Source organism: Pleuronectes platessa, chromosome 16 (assembly GCF_947347685.1).
Source record: "Pleuronectes platessa chromosome 16, fPlePla1.1, whole genome shotgun sequence".
Taxonomy (NCBI): domain Eukaryota; kingdom Metazoa; phylum Chordata; class Actinopteri; order Pleuronectiformes; family Pleuronectidae; genus Pleuronectes; species Pleuronectes platessa.
Window position 1 is genome coordinate 24,460,198 of NC_070641.1, and position 19,277 is coordinate 24,479,474.

Here is a 19,277-nt window from a genome sequence, read left to right on the forward strand (position 1 = left end):
TTCTGAAGGAAGCCAAAATATATCTGATACAAACGCTGCCATCTTGTGCGGATGACGTCATTTAGAGTTAGAGTGTGCGGCAGTGATCTCGGAGTGGAGGCGTGGCTGAAGGGGCTGAGCTGTCAATCATAACATCTCGTTTTTCTCTGTAAAGTACATTATTTCCTCAAAAGTTTAGTGCTAATATGATATTGATAACTTCTATTTTCATTTAATAAAGAAATTTGAAAACACTAATAATTGAGAAAAAGGGTTTAGAAAGAACATTTGTGTTTTTGTTGAAATATAAGTAAATTAATTAAGTAAAATAATTATAATTAATTAAGGTATTTTTTAAATATAAATATTTTATCAAATCTCTTGATTTAGATTGAAGCAAATAATCGGTTTTTGAAGCTAAAAGGTGACGTTTTATCAACCAATGAGAGAGAAGGTGTCAAGTGAGTGACTTGTATTTCGTCCAATCAGAGCCTACATAAGATCGGTGGGCGGGGTTTGACATCAGTATGCATGTTATCTTCACCGGCTCAGCCCGCTGTGATTACTGCTCATATTTAAAACATTCCTGCCGATCTGCATCAAGCTAACTTATGACGTCACCGCCTGTGAAGCCTCTAACGGTGAAAATGAGGAATCATCTGATTTGATGATTTTATGATTTTCTATCGGTGGAGTGAGGAGTGGAGCCGCCCCGCGCTCCAGTGGCAGCAGCGCTGGCCCAGATCGAACGAACCCGGCGCCGTGTTTTGTTGTTGTGGTGCAGCGTACGGCTCATCTGCTTCGGCCTCGAACTTCTTCCGAGCCGCATCACCGGATTAACGGGATTCACCGGATTAACGGAATCACCGGGATGCTCATGAGCAAACAGTACGAACCCACCTGACACCTCCTCATGTCGTCACCGTGTGAACCAGCGGGGCGCGTCTGCGTTTGTCTGAGCTAACGTTAGCTCAGCTAGCTAGGTGCTCTGTGCTCATTCTCTGAGGTCGTTTTGGACAGAAGCCGCAGAGACAGACAGACACAGACAGAGACACACAGACAGGGAGAGAGAGAGAGACAGACAGAGACAGACACAGACAGAGAGACTGACAGAGAGACTGTCCTGTTAGCTGTTAGCCCGTTAGCTCAGTCAGTGTCAGGCTTGTTGTTATTGTTCTCTGAGAAGCTTTAGCTTTAGCTTGTAGCTTCATCTGACACCACTGAGTTCAGGAGCTGTTCACAGGCTCGTTGTGATTGTTCGAACCCGGAAGTCTCAGAATTGTCTCCAGTTAAATTAAACTAAACTAAAATGTTGTTCTTTGGCTCCAGTGACACAAACAGAGAAACTCCGCCCCCTGCCGGAGACCTGTCTGTTTACATGAAGCCTGCTTTCACAACTGGTGGCTCCAGTTGGATCGTCATGGACGTTCTGTCTCTAAAAGGGTTTTTATCAACGGAAGATTATTAATACAGATGTTAGATCTGAAAAATAGAAACTATCACAGCTGCTTTCTGGGACCGAGTTTTAGAAACACGAGTCTGAGGCTCTGGAACGAGCTGCCGGAGGAAACAAGTTTCCTTTGAGCCAAAGCGTGAAAGGTACTTTGTCGTGTCGCGTTCCCTCATTGTGATGAGTCGTCTGTCACATGTTTAGTCTTTTTGTTGTTAATCTGTTGTGGAGCACTTGGTAACCAATGATTTGAGAAGAGCTATGTAAATATAGATATCATTATTGTTATTATTATTATCATCATCATGTGTTCACCCTCTGCAGGACGAGAAACACAATGAAACCACCGGCACAGACTCAGTCCCCTCCCGCCGGCAGCAGCCTGGTGAGTAGAGCCTCGTTCCACTCTTTGTTCTGAGCAGCTGATCACATGACAGGGTTTATTTTGTTGTTGTTGTTGTTGTTGTCAGGGAGAATAATGAGAAGCAGATCTTCAATTGGAGATTAAACGAGAACATCAGTAGATTCCCTCAAAGCCAATCGAGCTGCATCTGATCACAAACACCAGTTCTCTGAATTGACAATAACATAAATGATTAATCCTGTCGTGGTTGACACTGACTTCTACTTCCAGGTGTTTGAAGGTGTTTATAACAACGCCCGCATGCTTCACTTCCTCACAGCCGTCGTGGTGAGTAGCCGCTCCTCAGTATATATATATATATATATATATATATATATATATATATATATATATATACAGTATATACTCGCTCTCAGTCGCTGTCCGGCAGGTTGATGTTGATTCTCCCGTTTGCCTCCGGCTGCTCACAGGGCTCCACCTGCGACGTGCGGGTGAAGAACGGAGCCGTGTACGAGGGAATCTTCAAGACTCTGAGCTCACAGGTAAAACACACTGCACCCCCCCCCGCCGCTCGCTTCACTCTGACTGATCTGTGTGTTCTCCTCTGTCGGGCAGTGTGAGCTGGCTGTGGACGCTGTTCATAAATGCAGTGACGGAGATGGAGGTGGGGGAGGTGAGGAGGGAGGAGGGGGAGGAGCTCCGTCCTCTGCGCCCAAAATCGAGGAGATCACTGACACGATGATCTTCAGCCCGACCGACCTGGTCACCATGACCTGCAGAGATGTGGATCTGAACTTTGCTGTCAGAGGTAAACAGACTCAGAGGAAGTGAAACCAGAAGCTTTGTGTCGGCATCGAAACAGAGAAACTGAAACTCACGTTGAACCTGAACTTCACACAACGTCAACAACGTGCAGCAGATAACACACAATGTTCACTGTCAACACATTCAAGCACTATGTAACTGTAACTGAGCAACAGCGCCCCCTGCAGCGCCACACGGTGACTCACTCTGTCTCTATGTGTTGACTCTGACTGTCCTCCCACTGGATATTACCCATGATCCTCTGCTTCCTGGACCTGAAGAGCTGCAGCTGGAACAAATCCACCAAACTCTGATCAGAATTCTTCATGTTTCACAGTTTCCTGCTGAATACTGGAGATAAACTCTGGTTGTTAACAACTTCAGAGTGTTTTTAACTGATCTCAGTTCAGCTTCACTCTTCAGCTGCAGCTGGTTGTGTCTGTGACTCTCAGTCAGTTGTTCTCACAGGAGATGGAACCCACTCAGCAGAGTCACAGACGCTCAGGGAGAGGAGGAGGAAACTTTCTGTTTCACATTAAACATCAGACTCACTTTAACCAAGCTGCTGGTTTACGGTTTAAAGTTGTATTGAGTTGATTTAATGTGTGTGTGTTGATTTTATTTTGTGTGTTTGTGTACAGACACATTCACTGACTCGTCCATCAGCTCGTCGCGGGTGAACGGGGATCACAGGGAGAAGGTGCTGCAGCGGTGGGACGGAGGCGGGAACGGAGAAAACTTCGAGCTGGAGTCGGACAACGTGAGGACACACACAGACACACACACACACACAGATACACAAATACATACACAGATCGCATACGTTACAAAATAAGTTAAATCTGTCTGAACCCACAATTGACCCTTAAAGTGCAAAGTCAGTGTCAGGCTCAAGACTCCAGGATTCTGACTGTTCTGTCCTCGTTCCTCTTGTCAGTCAAACGGCTGGGACGCCAGTGAGATGTTCAAACTGAACGAGGAGGCGTACGGCATCAAGTCCACGTACGACTCCAGCCTCTCCATGTACACGTGAGTAACACCCCCCCCCCCCCAATGTTCAAGGACCTCTCCACTACCCGACTCTCCAGTTCTTTCCAGAACCCCCCCCCCCCCCCCGCTGTAATGTTGGTTCACTGGGACTTTAAGTTTAGGTTGAATAAAATAAAAGATTTATAGGGAATTAGGATCAAGATGAAATGAAATTGAATGTGTCAGTCAAATAAGTCCCCACTTGACGCCCTGACTGTCCTGGCCCTTCCCAGCATGCCTCTGGAGAGGGGGAGCTCTGAGGTTTACCGGCAGCGGGAAGCGCGAGCGTCTCGGCTCGCCAGCGAGATCGAGGGCGGCCTGCAGTACCGCCAGAGGGTTTCTCTGGAGAACGACGAGGGCCGGAGCGAGGAGGAGAAGTTCAGCTCCGTGGTCCGAGAGAGGGAGGAGCGGGCGAGAGAGGGATTCTCCTCCAGCGTCAGGTAAGAGCTTCACCAGCGAGAGATGGAGGTGAAAACACAACTTCCTCCAATCGACTGAAGCAGTTCTCTCCCCACCGTTCAGGGATGGTAAATACGTTCCCAGGTCCAGAGAGACCGGCCCGTCCGCCGGCAGCGTGAGGTCCGGAGGTCCGACCTCCTCCAGGCACCCGCCCCCCGGCTCCTCCTCCCCTCACCCCCCCCAGAGCAGCCCGCCTGCAGCCGGCAGCCCGCCCTGCACCAATCACATCCTCCCACACTCCCTCTCACATCCGCAGGCGCTGGCCAACACCAGCCGCACGTCTGTTAATGGAGGTATAGTGTGCGTGTGTGTGAGTGTGAGTGTGTGTCTGTGTGTGTGTGTATCTGTCCTGACCGCTTGAATCTCTTCTACAGTTGTGTTGAGAACTTCCCCAAAATCCCAGAGACTTCAGAGAAACCTGCGACCCCTGAACTGCCAGTCCGCTCCTGCAGGTACACACACACACACACACACACACACACACACACACACACACACACACACACACACACACACACACACACACACACACACACACACACACACACACACACACACACAATTCCTCATGTGTCAGTGTTCTAGAAAAAAATGCAGACGTTTCATATTCCTCTGTGTGTTTGGTCACATGATCACATCACTTCCTGCTCTCTCTTGTTTCCAAGTGGCTCGTCCTCCAAAACCAGAGGCCCCTCCCCAGGACCTCCCCTTGACTGTCCCCGCCTACCTGGACTCCTCCCCCCCCAGCGCCACCAAACCCTCCGACCCCACCCCTCTCTTCCCCGTAGATGGTGAGACGTTCAAGTTGTTATTTCAGGTTGTAAAGAAACATTTGTACTTTAAATTGAATGATTAAGTGTTTGGATCCTCGAGTCAGTAAATGCAGATTCTTCTCGTTCGCCCACAGTGAATGAAATCTTAGCAGCTAAAGAGCGAGCGGAGAGTTTGTCGGCTCCACTGGAAGTGAAGAGCAGCAAAGGTAAAACTCTCATGAGAGAAAATCTGAAAGTCTATCTAATGAAAGGGAGGAATGTTTGTGAACTCCTCTTCCTCGGTGTCTTCCTCACAGGGCACACGGTTCAGCAGAGATCTCAGCTGGACGAGCTCCGCAAGTTTGGGAAAGAGTTCCGGGTAAGAGGGCTCGGTTTGAGGGTTCAACATGTCCTCACACATAGTGATTGACAGCTGACACTGGCTCCTGATTGGTCGAGGGCGTGTACCTGTGGGACCTGGATACTTGTCGTCCATCTTTATTTAGTCGGTTGTTTTTGTGTTTGTTCTCTTCTGTGTCTCAGCTGCAGCCGAGCTTCTCCTCCTCAGCGACTCCGTCATCTGCAGCCCCGCCCCCCTCCTCCTCCCCCTCTTCCTCCTCCTCACCCTCCTCCTCCTCTTCCTCCTCATCCTCCCCGGCTCCACCGAAACCTGTCGCCCCCCTTACCACAGAGGCAGCTCCCACCAACACCAGTGCTCTGAATCTTCTGCCCGGCCCCCAGGCCTCGGGGCCGGAGGGGCCACAGGTCGGGGCCCCCCTGCCGCCCCCCCGCAGTGGTGAGGACAGCAGTGAGCCAGCAGAGACGGCTGCAGTGTAAGTAACACACATCAGTGTTTTGATTTAGAGACCCCTAGTGGCCAAAGGTTTGTTACTGCACCTGTAGGTTCAAGAAACTCTAAAGTTGAAATATATTTGATTTCTTTAATCGTGTCTGTTTGTAGCTGAATGTTGTTGTTTTTTGCAGACAAGTGAAAATCTCGACACTGAATCCAAATGCAAAAGAGTTTCTCCCCATCAAAGGAAACTCAGCGATGGTTTGTAGAAACCAACTCACTGGTTCACACATTGTTACAGAATTAGATTTCACTGGTTTTCTGTGAGAACCAGTTTGAAACAAAGAGATTTGATTTTTGACAGAAACCTGCGACGACGCCGACTCCTCCTCGGCCGACCCCCCCCAGCCCCTCGGTGCTGCTGCCCTCCCCAGGACCACAGGGAGGCTGCGCTCTCTACAGCAGCCCCCCCGGGCACTACCTGTCCTACATGTCCCCCATCACCATTCAAGGACACTCCATCCAGGTGGGAATCACTTCAGCTCACTGGGACACTTGGTATTAACGTCTGTCCTGAGAGACATCACACCTGAGACACGTGTTGGAACCAGGTGTGAATGTCGTCTCAGAAAATCACTTCAGAGGAAATCTGTCTGTTTCCTCAGGCTCCACAGATGTACCAGTACACGATGTCAGCTGTGAACCAGGGGAAGTACCCTAGACCCAAAGGTACACACACACACACACACACACACACATTATCAGTCCTCTGTGTGTTCGGTGCTAACTGCTAATTCAGATTCTTTTAATGGGGACAGTTCATCAAAGTGAGGTTTTAAAGACTAACTCACTGAATCTGGGACCAGAACAGAATCCACAGCAGCAATAAATCATTACTTGACATGTTGCATTAATGTATTTAGTGTAATCACTCTACCTCATGGTGGCAACATGCTTGTAATGGTCCTGGTCGACTGGTTTCAGCTCCGCTGGTGGGCCCCCGCCCGGATCACCACGCCTCCGCGGCCTCCTCCCTGATGTCAGCGGCCGCCTCGGCAGCCGGGCCCCCCCTGGTGGCGTCTCCGTACCCGATGTCCTACCTGCAGTACGGTCAGGTGATCCAGGCCATGTCCCCCTACCATCACGGACAGGTGCTTGTCTTTTTTCCTCTGAATTGATCATAAAATCTTTGACTTGAATTAAAAATAAATTCTGTTCTTGAAATTTCCAGACAGTTTACTCGATGCTGCAGGGGGGCCCTCGGATGCTGACGTCTGGGGCCCCTCCTCAGCAGATGGGCCCTGGCCCCCAGTTCCCCGGCCAGGCCGAGGGCCAGCAGGGGCCACAGCAGGCCATGTACGGTAAGCGGGGGGGGGGGGGAGGAATCATATCACATATCTGGGTTTGGACTAGATGGTTTTTATTAAACATCTCATTAACTTAATGAATATGAAAACCCATTTAAATCCAATATATTCGGGGGGTTTTTTCCTGCACATTCTATCTCTAAACATCTCTGGATTTTGTTCGTCTAGATTTATGAATTATTCTCTGAATAATCAGTGTTAAAAAACATTCAGCTCACGTCTTCCACCAAGTTCACTGGAAACCAGAATCATGATTTTGCTTTATCCTGCCGATAAACAAACAACCGGTGAAAACTGAACCTCCAGATAAATATTTAATAAACATGCAGATTCCTTCTTTGACCTTTCAATCAATTAATGTGTGATAAAGTATTTATGAGGAGCTGGGAAGATAAACCTCAGGTTAATGGACGAGTGAATAATGAATGAATGGTTGTGCTGCTGCTCGGCTGGAGACAGACTTCAGGTCTCTGATCCAAATCATTTCACTGATCATCAGAAAACGTGATGAACAGAAAGTTGAGAAGCTTCTGTTCAGATTAGAACTGAAATGATTTGACAATTAATCGACAGATTAAAAACAATAAATTTAATCATTTGAGGTTTTACAGGAAAACGTCTGAGAAAAGTTTTCAAAAAGTAAATATTTACTGTTTCAGACAAAGTCATTAATGAGAAAAGTAAATAGAAGTGTTCCAGGCACAAAGCGGGGGGGGGGGGGGGGGGGGGACACACACACACACACACACACACACACACACACACACACACACACACACACACACACACACACACACACACACGTGTAGTGAGCTGCTGTTCTGTGGTGTGTCCAGCAGGGGCCGCCGATGAGCCAGGAACGATGGACTGGGTCGAACACAGTCAAGTTCTTTTAATAACTGTTAAACTAAAAATGAATTTCTATCTGTTTCCTGGTGTTCAGCTCCTCAGTCGTTCTCTCACCACTCCAGCTCCATGCTTCCTCCTCAGCCCTCCAGCACGCCCACTGGGAATCAACCCCAGCACACGTCTCCCAGTCCAGGACTCTCTCACGTAGGTGCCTCGTTCAAACATCAACTTTATGTTAAATGAAAACTCGTCAACCAACTATATCAAACTTAAATAAAATATGAACAGAAATGCTCATCGGTTCTAATTCAAACGCAGTACTGTAGAATGAGATCCATAGCTTTTACATGATTCAATTTGATAAGGTTTTATAAATGCTTTTTAATAAAAACAAAGAATAAGTCGAGTGATGTTTGAGGATGATGAACCTCTTCTGCATCGAGTCCTGACTCTATCTGACCAGGCTCGTGTTTCTCTCCTCTCAGGGTCTCGGGGGCCCTCAGCCTCAGTCCATGTTTCACTCTGCAGGTCTGTCGGCTCCGCAGGGCCACAGCTCCCCTCAGGCCTCCTACGCCATGCAGGGGTTCAGCCTCCCGGGCCACCAGCCGCTGTCCCACGGCTTCCCCTCCATGGGCCAGCTCACTCAGGTCCAACAACGCTGCTGGAGATGTTTGTCTGTTCAGGGTGTTTGTCTCAGGATGAGGAGTTTGTGTTTTACAGACAAAGTGATAAAACCAGAAGGACGTTGGTCTCACATTAAACCAAACTGCTCCAAACCTCACACACTCATCACACTCACACACTCACACACTCACACACTCATGAACATCAGCCACTTCAACACACAGGAGCTTTTCAAAGAGGACACAGGAATCTGAGAAGTCTGTGAAAATGTAAAAGATGTTGTTTTGTTTGTCCCTCACAGGCTCACGTCACTGGAGGCATGTCAGGACCCCACCACTCTGCCGGCCACGGCCCCCCGCCCCTCATGCTACACTACGCACCCCCCCAGCAGGGCGGCAGCTCCAACCCCCAACACGGCCAGCCGACCCAACAGGGGGCGCCACAACACTTCTACATCGGACCAGCCCAAGGTGAAACACACACTCTGCGCCACAACAAAGTTTAAACTCTTAACAGTAGAAATACATCATGAGAGAAAATTAGCTTAGCATAAAGACTGGAAACGGAGGGGAACATTAGCCTGGCTCGTTTTGTGAATAACTGACTTCATATGAAGTGCTGATCCCTGGTCTGGTGTGTTGTCTCAGCTCTTCAGCTCCAGGCTCACCCGACCCAGCAGCTGTCCTTTCATCCCTCCACAAACTGAACTGTCCTCGTCACATCTGGATTCAGGAGCGATGGCGCCCGAGCAACATTCCCACCTTCCACATCAGATTACCCTGTTTTAACCGTATGTTTTAGACACGCTGACAGATTCTAAACACAAGAACAGACAGTTTCCACACGAGGACTTGAAGCTGGAGTGAAGACACTAACTGCTGAAACTTTTTGGAAACATTGTTTTTTTCCTCCCCGTCCCTCTTCTGACCTTTTACAGACGAAACCAGTTCATTAATAATAAAACCACTGGAAAAAAAACCTTTGATTCAATTTACAACGTTTGTATCACGACCACAAACTAGATATCTGTGAAACGAGCACTGCCATGTTGTGGTGATGACGTCATTTGGAGTCTGTCACTGTATCCACGCTCTCGACCAATCAGGAGTCAGTCTCAGCCTGTTGTTATATCATCAAATAAGTGATTGAAACCAAACTGATCAGAAACACGTGAACAAACTTTATTTAACGTCCACTTTGAGGTTGTTTTTATTTAGCCCACGTCCCATCTGTTAACATGGAGGAGGGGTTTATAATCTATACTGCAGCCAGACACCAGGGGGCGATCCAGATGTTTTGGCGGCCATCATGTCGTCCATCTTTATTTCCAGTTGTGCAACAGTTGAAATGATATCGATGAGTGAAAGATCAGAGAAATGGATTCTCATAGATTTGACAGTTTGGTTTAAGGTTTAATTGACTTGTAGTTACATTTGTGTGTCACAGTTGAATTTCATATCCACAGAAAACAAGTTAACAACATAAATACACGGATGAAAAATCATTGTATATTAAGACATTCTCAGGATTTGTCAGTAAAGTCAGTGAAACACGTCGGTTCCTCTAAACCTCCGGTGACGTCAGACCTACACCGGGGGGGAAATGAATCAGGTGAAGAAGGAGCAGGTAGCTTCTCCTTCACTGGTTGAACTGGTACAGAAGTTTCCCTTAGTGGGGGAGAAACACACATTTACAGCAACAAAATAAAAGATGAATAGAAGAAAAGGAAGAAATGTTGAAACCTTTAGACAAATACAATTTTTTTATATTAACTAACGCTAAAAAAAAAAAAAAACTTTGACTTTTACATTGGTCCAAGTCCCATCTGCTAACATGGAGGAGGGGTTCATGAACTCTAATACAGCCAGCCACCAGGGGGCGACTCATATTGTCCTTCTTCATCAAACTAACGTTTAATTTGATCGAATATACAAATTTAAACTCTAATGAGAATTCTTTGGAGGAAACTTACTTTGTGCAGCTGTTTTGATTTGAAGGAAACTTTTACTGGGACTTTAAGGAAAATCTTAGACATTTAAACTTGAGACGAGCTCAAGTTTCACTTTTCCAGTCGAGTCGTTTTTCATCCACAGGTGATTTAAACATCATGGAGGCAACGTGGTGTTAGAGAATCTCACTGTGGTCAGGGGCCGATCACTGGTCTGTGATCACTGGTCTGTGATCACTGGTCTGTGATCACTGGTTTCTGTCCGTCAGTCTGCGTCCCATCAGGCTCTGAGGTGATTGGATCATCTGGAAGGAAGAAGAGAGAGTGAACAGCTGCTTCCTGAGGAAGAGAAGCTCCAGGGATCAAACTGACCGGAGGCTGGTTGACGTAGTTTCCTTCCACGTCCTCGTCGGAGTCGGTGTCGCTGTGACCCGACGACTCTGCTGCTGCTTCTGAGGACCAACAGGAAAACACACTCAGGTTCTCCAGCCTCGTGAGGATCTGCTCCTCACAGTTTGATCTCAACTCGTCTGACTGATTGTTTTACTGATGTTTGAAACATGAAACAATACGACTCAAAGTGGAGCTGAAGGTCAGCGTCCAGCACCTGAGACAGACGAGGACTCGTGTCCAACGTCAGAAGAGAAGACGGATCTCTAACTCACTCTGAGAGAGCTGGGGATCCACATTCAGGTAATCTTGGTATTCAGATTCCTCTTCTTCTTCTTCTTCTTCTTCTTCTTCGATGTGAATTCACAGGAATATTGTTGAAATGAGTTTAGAGGATTTATCAACTGATTAATCACTAATCGTATCTTAGTACATTTTAGAGGAAGAGACAGTTGCAGTAATGAAATCATCATAGTACAAAAAAACTGAAATGTCCTTTAGAATCAGAAAATAAATCGTCACCTCCGAGGTTCACGTAATCGTGTCGAACGTCTGAGGATAAAAAACAAACAGCTGATCAGTCAGATCGTCCTGGAGACATGAAGGCACAGATCTCTCAGAGGAACCGAGGACGAGTCTCCAGATGAAGAACCAGATGAAACAGCTCATTAACGAAAGAGGCAGCTTCACCAGGAGGTTTCTGAATCTGTGACACTGTTTTCAAACCTGAACTGGGCGAAGAGGCTCGGCTCTGATTGGACGACGCGAGCGCTTCACAGCCGGGGATCACGATGCTGCAGAGGAAGAAGAGGAGAAGATGATGAGGATTTGATTCTGTGAAGAAATGAATTGAAGTCCAGAAACCAGTTGGAAAGGGTCGACCTACATGTAGCCTGGATCTTCTACATCACTGTCAGGAAGGTCAGGATCCGGGTTCACGTAATCAGGTCCTGTCCAGAACAAGAGCAGCTCAGCCACCATCCAACAAACCACACTGAGCTCCAGACAGTCAGTCAGTCAACCAACCAGTCAACCAATCAACCAGTCAACCATCCAGTCAACCAACCAATCAGTCAACCAACCAATCAGTCAGTCAACCAACCAGTCAACCAACCAGTCAACCAACCAGTCAACACACTAACCAACCAACCAGTCAACAAACCACACTGAGCTCCAGACAGTCAGTCAGTCAACCAACCAGTCAACCAATCAACCAGTCAACCAACCAGTCAACCAACCAGTCAACACACTAACCAACCAACCATCCAACAAACCACACTGAGCTCCAGACAGTCAGTCAGTCAACCAACCAGTCAACCAACCAGTCAACCAACCAGTCAACCAACCAATCAACACACTAACCAACCAACCAGTCAACAAACCACACTGAGCTCCAGACAGTCAGTCAGTCAACCAACCAGTCAACCAACCAATCAACACACTAACCAACCAACCAGTCAACAAATCACACTGAGCTCCAGACAGTCAGTCAGTCAACCAACCAGTCAACCAACCAGTCAACCAACCAGTCAACCAACCAGTCAACCAACCAGTCAACAAACCAGTCAACAAACCACACTGAGCTCCAGACAGTCAGTCAGTCAACCAACCAGTCAACCAATCAACCAGTCAACCATCCAGTCAACCAACCAATCAGTCAACCAACCAATCAGTCAACCAACCAACCAGCCAACCAACCAGTCAACCAACCAACGAGTCAACCAGTCAACCAGTCAACCAACCAGTCAACCAACCAACCAGTCAACAAACCACACTGAGCTCCAGACAGTCAGTCAGTCAACCAACCAGTCAACCAACCAGTCAACCAACCAGTCAACCAACCAATCAACACACTAACCAACCAACCAGTCAACAAACCACACTGAGCTCCAGACAGTCAGTCAGTCAACCAACCAGTCAACCAACCAGTCAACCAACCAATCAACACACTAACCAACCAACCAGTCAACAAATCACACTGAGCTCCAGACAGTCAGTCAGTCAACCAACCAGTCAACCAATCAACCAGTCAACCAACCAATCAGTCAACCAGTCAATCATCCAGTCAACTATCCAGTCAACCAACCAACCAGTCAGTCAACCAACCAACCAGTCAACCAACAAATCAGTCAACCAGTCAATCATCCAGTCAACCATCCAGTCAACCAACCAACCAATCAGTCAACCAACCAGCCAGTCAACCAGTCAACCAACCAATCAGTCAACCAGTCAATCATCCAGTCAACCATCCAGTCAACCAACCAACCAACCAGTCAACCAGTCAACCAACCAATCAGTCAACCAGTCAATCATCCAGTCAACCATCCAGTCAACCAACCAACCAACCAACCAACCAGTCAACCAGTCAACCAACCAGTCAACCAACCAACGAGTCAACCAGTCAACCAACCAGTCAACCAACCAGTCAACCAACCAGTCAACCAACCAGTCAACCAACCAGTCAACCAACCAAGATCAGCAGCTCAAAGTGATGGAACGTTCAGGTTCATGTGTCAAACTGAAAATCAACGTTAAAGAGATTTTACCGTCTGCTGGATTCTCATAACTGGGGTTACTGTCTGTGGGAAACAGGAAGTCACACTTTAGAACTTTCAAAGAGTTTGACACAGAAGCTTAACAATCAGTGAAGTGAAGGATCAGCTGGATCCAAGATCTTCTTTCTCTTTTTTAAACATTGCAACATCATGTTTTCTTTTTAAAACAAAGATCTTTATTTCACAGTTTATATTTTATGACAAATACATGATTTAGATGATCAGAGGTTATTTCTACTGTGAGAACCAACATGTGGGATTGTTCAGCCTCGCTGGAGGAACATTCTCCTCTAGTTGACATCTGAATTAAGAACAGAGGGAAGAGAACTTCCGGACTAACAGGATTTATTAATCCTGACTTTACTTAACGAAGAAGATGAAAACTTGAAGAGAGTCTCACCAGTTTCTGTTGGAGTGAAGGATCTGTGACTCCGCTGAGTTCCATCTGCAGATGAGCTGAGCAGATTAAACAAACTGTTTTCATCTCAGAAACCATCATCACTGAAACCATCATAACATGTACTAGGTTTATGTTTTACATTATAGATGAAATACAGTGAGACACGTTGGTTTGATGCTCTGAACGACTTCTCGTTATCATTTAAATGATTTGATTCTCAGGTTTAGTAACAGTTTGTGTAAATGACCAGAACCAGAAGCTGAAAAAGTCCAGAGGATCTCCCTGGTTTGTCCAACTGGTTTCTCCGTACGGACTGGTCTACGGACTGGTTTGCCCCTGGTCTACGGACTGGTTTGTCTCCGCTCTACGGACTGGTTTGTCTCCAGTCTACGGACTGGTTTGTCTCCGCTCTACGGACTGGTTTGTCTCCAGTCTACGGACTGGTTTGTCTCCGCTCTAAGGACTGGTTTGTCTCCGGTCTACGGACTGGTTTGTCTCCGCTCTACGGACTGGTTTGTCTCCAGTCTACGGACTGGTTTGTCTCCGCTCTACGGACTGGTTTGTCTCCGGTCTACGGACTGGTCTGTCTCCGGTTTACGGACTGGTTTGTCTCCGCTCTACGGACTGGTTTGTCTCCGGGCTACGGACTGGTTTGTCTCCGGTCTACGGACTGGTGAGTCTCCGGTCTACGGACTGGTTTGTCTCCGGTCTACGGACTGGTTTGCCCCTGGTCTACGGACTGGTTTGCCCCTGGTCTACGGACTGGTTTGTCTCCGGTCTACGGACTGGTTTGCCCCTGGTCTACGGACTGGTTTGCCCCTGGTCTACGGACTGGTTTGTCTCCGGTCTACGGACTGGTTTGCCCCTGGTCTACGGACTGGTTTGCCCCCGGTCTACGGACTGGTTTGTCTCCGGTCTACGGACTGGTTTGTCTCCGGTCTACGGACTGGTTTGTCTCCGGTCTACGGACTGGTTTGTCTCCGGTCTACGGACTGGTTTGTCTCCTGTCTACGGACTGGTTTGTCTCCTGTCTACGGACTGGTTTGTCTCCTGTCTACGGACTGGTTTGTCTCCGGTCTACGGACTGGTTTGTCTCCGGTCTACGGACTGGTTTGTCTCCTGTCTACGGACTGGTTTGTCTCCTGTCTACGGACTGGTTTGTCTCCGGTCTACGGACTGGTTTGTCTCCGGTCTACGGACTGGTTTGTCTCCTGTCTACGGACTGGTTTGTCTCCTGTCTACGGACTGGTTTGTCTCCGGTCTACGGACTGGTTTGTCTCCGGTCTACGGACTGGTTTGTCTCCGGTCTACGGACTGGTTTATCTCCGGTCTACGGACTGGTTTGTCTCCGGTCTACGGACTGGTTTATCCCCGGTCTACGGACTGGTTTATCCCCGGTCTACGGACTGGTTTGTCTCCGCTCTACGGACTGGTTTGTCTCCGGTCTACGGACTGGTTTATCCCCAGTCTACGGACTGGTTTGTCTCCGCTCTACGGACTGGTTTGTCTCCGGTCTACGGACTGGTTTATCCCCGGTCTACAGACTGGTTTGTGTCCGGTCTACGGACTGGACAGATGTGACCCAGATGTGCTGTGTGAGGGGGGGGGACTCACAGGACTCTGGGGGGGGACAGCAGGTGAGGAGCTGAGCGGATGGAGTTCAGGTCACTGCTCGGCTGCACTGAAAAGAGAGAGAGTCATGGAGAGCAGATCAAGTTCTGTCGTGTTTTCATCAAACAAAAGTTATTATTCATGAGAAGAATTTCATCATTCATGTTTTATTTCTATTTTAAATGTGTGTTGTATGTTTTTTCTCACTTGGGTGGATGACTCTGACTCGGAACTCTGTGGATCTGAGAGAAGAAAAGAAAACAGTCAAATAAAAGTGAGAAAATATGATCATAGTGAATTTATGGAGACTCACGGTGTGTAGTCCTCTGAGGCGTGGGTTTGTCTGATGGACACTGGTCAGAGGGAAGAGACACTGGGTATATTATATACAGATTATAAACTGAGTCGTTCTCTCATCCAGTGGCCTGTATATAAAGATATATATAAAGATATATATATATATGTGTATGTATATAAAGATCTCACCCAGTGGACGTCGTCTCCAGCAGTTCACGCAGGCGAGCGCCAGAACCACGAAGGAGACGGACAGAGCAGCCGACAGAACCACGAGGAACCAGGAAGTCATGATTCTTCTGAGGACAGAAAACACTTTTATTCTCTCCATTCAAAACTATTTATACTTTAAGTATTCAACAGTTAGAAACTCTTATCTTATTCCTCATGTGTCCAGTGACTCGTCGACTTTCTCTGTTTAAAGAAATCTATAAAATTCTGCAGCTCCGTGATTTTGTAGAACAACAGAAGGAAGTGATGAATTTCAGGGACTAGTTTCAGTGGAGGATTAATCCACATTCAGTAAAAACAAGAGTCCACTGTAACCGTGACTGTGACGCCCCCTGGTGGTTTGTGAGGCTTGTTCAGTGTCATCTTGGTAGTTTGAAACCAGAAGTAACCATATATGGAGGGGCAGGGGGTGGAGCCTGACTGAGAGCTGGAGGAAACGCCCACCTACACCTGCACCCATTGGACGGTACTAACTGTCAATCACACTGTGGTATCCTCCCCCCCAACACATCTGGTGCTTTATGGTCTGTTTGACTCTAAATGATCATCAGCTGTTTGAAGAAGACTTGAAACTAGAGACTGAGACAGAAACTCCTGAATGTTACTGAGTTATAAAGTGGGAAGTATATATATATATATATATATCATATAAATCAAATGTCAGATTTCTATAGAAACTGACTTCCATCATTGTTTTATAAGAGCTCAGTTGTCCCAGTGCACTCTGGGTAAAATAAACATGACAGCATTGGTGAACATGTTGATTTGAACAGAAACTACAACACAACTCGTTGTTTGTTTGTCGAGTTGTTTCTCATCTTAAAGTTGTTCTTTGATCAAATTAGGCGACAAACTGCTGGTTTCAGGTTTTAACACAAGAAGAAGAAGAAGAAGGTGATAGAATCTACGTCCTGAACTCAGAGTGAGTCACAGGAAGGAAACGAGGTTCAACTGAAGCTTCATCAGACCGAGCTGCAGCAGAACTCTGCAGTGACTCACGTTCCAGATTCTAGATCTTTATTCATCTGGAACCTTCATCCTTTCAAATCAGATCCTCACTCAACGCTGTGAACAGCGGCCATCTTGTGAGTTTTAGCTCTATATACATGTATATAAAGTCACTGATCATCTTTATATACAGTCACTGATCATCTGTATATACAGTCACTGATAATTTATATATACAGTCACTGATCCGCTTTATATACAGTCACTGATCATCTGTATATACAGTCACTGATAATTTATATATACAGTCACTGATCCGCTTTATATACAGTCACTGATCATCTGTATATACAGTCACTGATAATTTATATATACAGTCACTGATCCGCTTTATATACAGTCACTGATCATCTGTATATACAGTCACTGATAATTTATATATACAGTCACTGATCCGCTTTATATACAGTCACTGATCATCTGTATATACAGTAACTGATAATTTATATATACAGTCACTGATCATCTTTATATACAGTCACTGATCATCTTTATATACAGTCACTGATCATCTTTATATACAGTCACTGATCATCTTTATATAAAGTCACTGATCCTCTTTATATACAGTCACTGATCCTCTTTATATAAAGTCACTGATCATCTTTATATACAGTCACTGATCATCTTTATATACAGTCACTGATCATCTTTATATACAGTCACTGATCATCTTTATATAAAGTCACTGATCCTCTTTATATACAGTCACTGATCCTCTTTATATAAAGTCACTGATCATCTTTATATACAGTAACTGATCATCTTTATATACAGTCACTGATCCTCTTTATATACAGTCACTGATCATCTTTATATACAGTCACTGATCATCTTTATATACAGTCACTGATCATCTTTATATACAGTCACTGATCATCTTTATATACAGTCACTGATCCTCTTTATATACAGTCACTGATCCTCTTTATATACAGTAACTGATCATCTTTATATACAGTCACTGATCGTCTTTATATACAGTCACTGATCCTCTTTATATACAGTCACTGATCATCTTTATATACAGTCACTGATCATCTTTATATACAGTCACTGATCCTCTTTATATACAGTCACTGATCCTCTTTATATACAGTCACTGATCCTCTTTATATAAAGTCACTGATCATCTTTATATACAGTCACTGATCCTCTTTATATAAAGTCACTGATCCTCTTTATATACAGTCACTGATCCTCTTTATATACAGTCACTGATCCTCTTTATATAAAGTCACTGATCCTCTTTATATACAGTCACTGATCCTCTTTATATACAGTCACTGAGGTCTTTATAAACTTGCTCAGACCCCTGCTGGACATCGACTGTAGTACGCGATGCTGAACCTTCGGTGTGAGAATTCGTCTCATAATTTGTCAGTGTGGTGTCCATGTTGGAAAAGTTGGACTATATAAAGTCTATATAAAAACAAACAGTCGCCACCAGGTGCATGCTGGGAAGACTCCTGGATGAAGTAGAGGTAAACTGACCTGAGACGGACGACAGCAGCAGAGACGTTGTCCACGAGACGTTACCGTCACCAAACGTCAGACATGTCTGAAGTTTCTCTTCACGCTCGACTTCCTTCACTCCTCCTCCTCCTCCCTCTCTCCTCCTCCTCTCCTCCAATCACCTCGTTTCATTTCCCGCCACAGAGGCTGTGATGTCAGCGACCACCAGCTGAGAACATGATGCTGATTGAAGATGAACCTGACGAGTGTGAAACTTCTTCATCACCAGATTGTGTGATGAGTTCATCAAAGTGCAGAAGAAGCTTCTTCAGTCAGATCGAAGCTTCGCTGGTTTCAAAGCTGCAGAAACCTTCTGCAGCCGAGCAGCATCCTCCACCTGCACACAGGAAACCACACCGAGCACCACCCCCCCCCCGGCCGCCGCCTCCGCCCTCGCCTGCTCTCCTCTACTGAGAAGATTCAGAGACACAAGGGGGGAGGGGGGCAAAGCCAGTGTCTGACACCCCCTGGTGGCTGGCTGCAGTACAGAATCATAAATCCCAGTGGAGGTTGTTTACAGACGGTTTCTTCAGGTCTGATGTTCGTATGAGAATCGTTAGCATCATACAAACAAGGTAAAGCAACGTTTTCTACAGCAGCTGACCAATCAGAGCAGAGTGGACCAGCTGACCAATCAGAGCTGGGCTTCATCAGGAGGTGGAGTCTTAAAGAGACAGGAGCTCAATCTAAGTGTTAGAGACAGAGGCTGAAGAGAGGAGCTGCAGCGATGACAAATGGAGGAAAGTGATTCTATAAACCTGATGAACAACTCGTCTTCTTTAATGTTCAAAAATACATTTTAAAATGGAGTTTAATTCCTTATCTTAGACATTAATTCAAAAAACATGTTTTCTT

General features: G+C 46.3%; 3 protein-coding genes across 8 annotated transcripts in view; 2 read left to right on the plus strand and 1 right to left on the minus strand.

Annotated features, from left to right (window-relative positions):
• Positions 1-19,277, plus strand: part of nupr1b (nuclear protein 1b) — a 66,882-nt gene that overhangs the window by 25,317 nt on the left and 22,288 nt on the right. The gene's annotated exons all lie outside the window — the stretch shown is intronic.
• On the plus strand, positions 550-10,022 carry atxn2l (ataxin 2-like). Its single transcript, XM_053442987.1, has 23 exons — positions 550-867; positions 1,754-1,814; positions 2,064-2,120; positions 2,264-2,335; positions 2,409-2,601; positions 3,239-3,357; positions 3,535-3,626; positions 3,860-4,066; positions 4,149-4,378; positions 4,460-4,537; positions 4,751-4,876; positions 4,993-5,064; positions 5,155-5,216; positions 5,381-5,670; positions 5,822-5,891; positions 5,995-6,156; positions 6,296-6,359; positions 6,615-6,781; positions 6,862-6,991; positions 7,941-8,050; positions 8,332-8,493; positions 8,772-8,940; positions 9,118-10,022. The coding sequence occupies exons 1-23, from the start codon at positions 851-853 to the stop codon at positions 9,174-9,176; spliced, it is 2,769 nt and encodes a 922-aa protein (XP_053298962.1). The 5' UTR covers positions 550-850; the 3' UTR covers positions 9,177-10,022.
• On the minus strand, positions 9,858-18,791 carry LOC128458218 (uncharacterized). Of its 6 annotated transcripts, XM_053442982.1 has the most exons (13): positions 18,402-18,791; positions 15,861-15,967; positions 15,688-15,727; positions 15,582-15,616; positions 15,378-15,444; positions 13,764-13,819; positions 13,355-13,387; positions 11,695-11,758; positions 11,535-11,602; positions 11,331-11,360; positions 11,084-11,155; positions 10,791-10,870; positions 9,858-10,723 (listed from the first exon to the last, which is right to left on the minus strand). In XM_053442982.1, the coding sequence occupies exons 2-13, from the start codon at positions 15,958-15,960 to the stop codon at positions 10,667-10,669; spliced, it is 702 nt and encodes a 233-aa protein (XP_053298957.1). In that variant the 5' UTR covers positions 15,961-15,967; positions 18,402-18,791; the 3' UTR covers positions 9,858-10,666. The 6 variants fall into 6 exon arrangements, with proteins under 6 accessions (XP_053298957.1, XP_053298952.1, XP_053298956.1 ...); XM_053442977.1 differs by having other exon boundaries at positions 9,858-10,870; positions 15,861-15,964; XM_053442981.1 differs by having other exon boundaries at positions 9,858-10,870; positions 11,084-11,146.

Excerpts from the sequence above, each read along its gene's own strand:
- atxn2l (XM_053442987.1), top strand. Across the intron at positions 1,815-2,063 it reads CTCCCGCCGGCAGCAGCCTG|GTGTTTGAAGGTGTTTATAA; the intron begins GTGAGTAGAGCC and ends TTCTACTTCCAG. Across the intron at positions 5,892-5,994 it reads TCAAAGGAAACTCAGCGATG|AAACCTGCGACGACGCCGAC; the intron begins GTTTGTAGAAAC and ends GATTTTTGACAG.
- LOC128458218 (XM_053442977.1), bottom strand. The coding sequence starts at position 15,960 with ATGACTTCCTGGTTCCTCGTGGTTCTGTCGGCTGCTCTGTCCGTCTCC. Across the intron at positions 15,445-15,581 it reads AGTCAGAGTCATCCACCCAA|TGCAGCCGAGCAGTGACCTG; the intron begins GTGAGAAAAAAC and ends CTCTCTTTTCAG. Across the intron at positions 13,388-13,763 it reads CTTCACTCCAACAGAAACTG|ACAGTAACCCCAGTTATGAG; the intron begins GTGAGACTCTCT and ends TGTTTCCCACAG.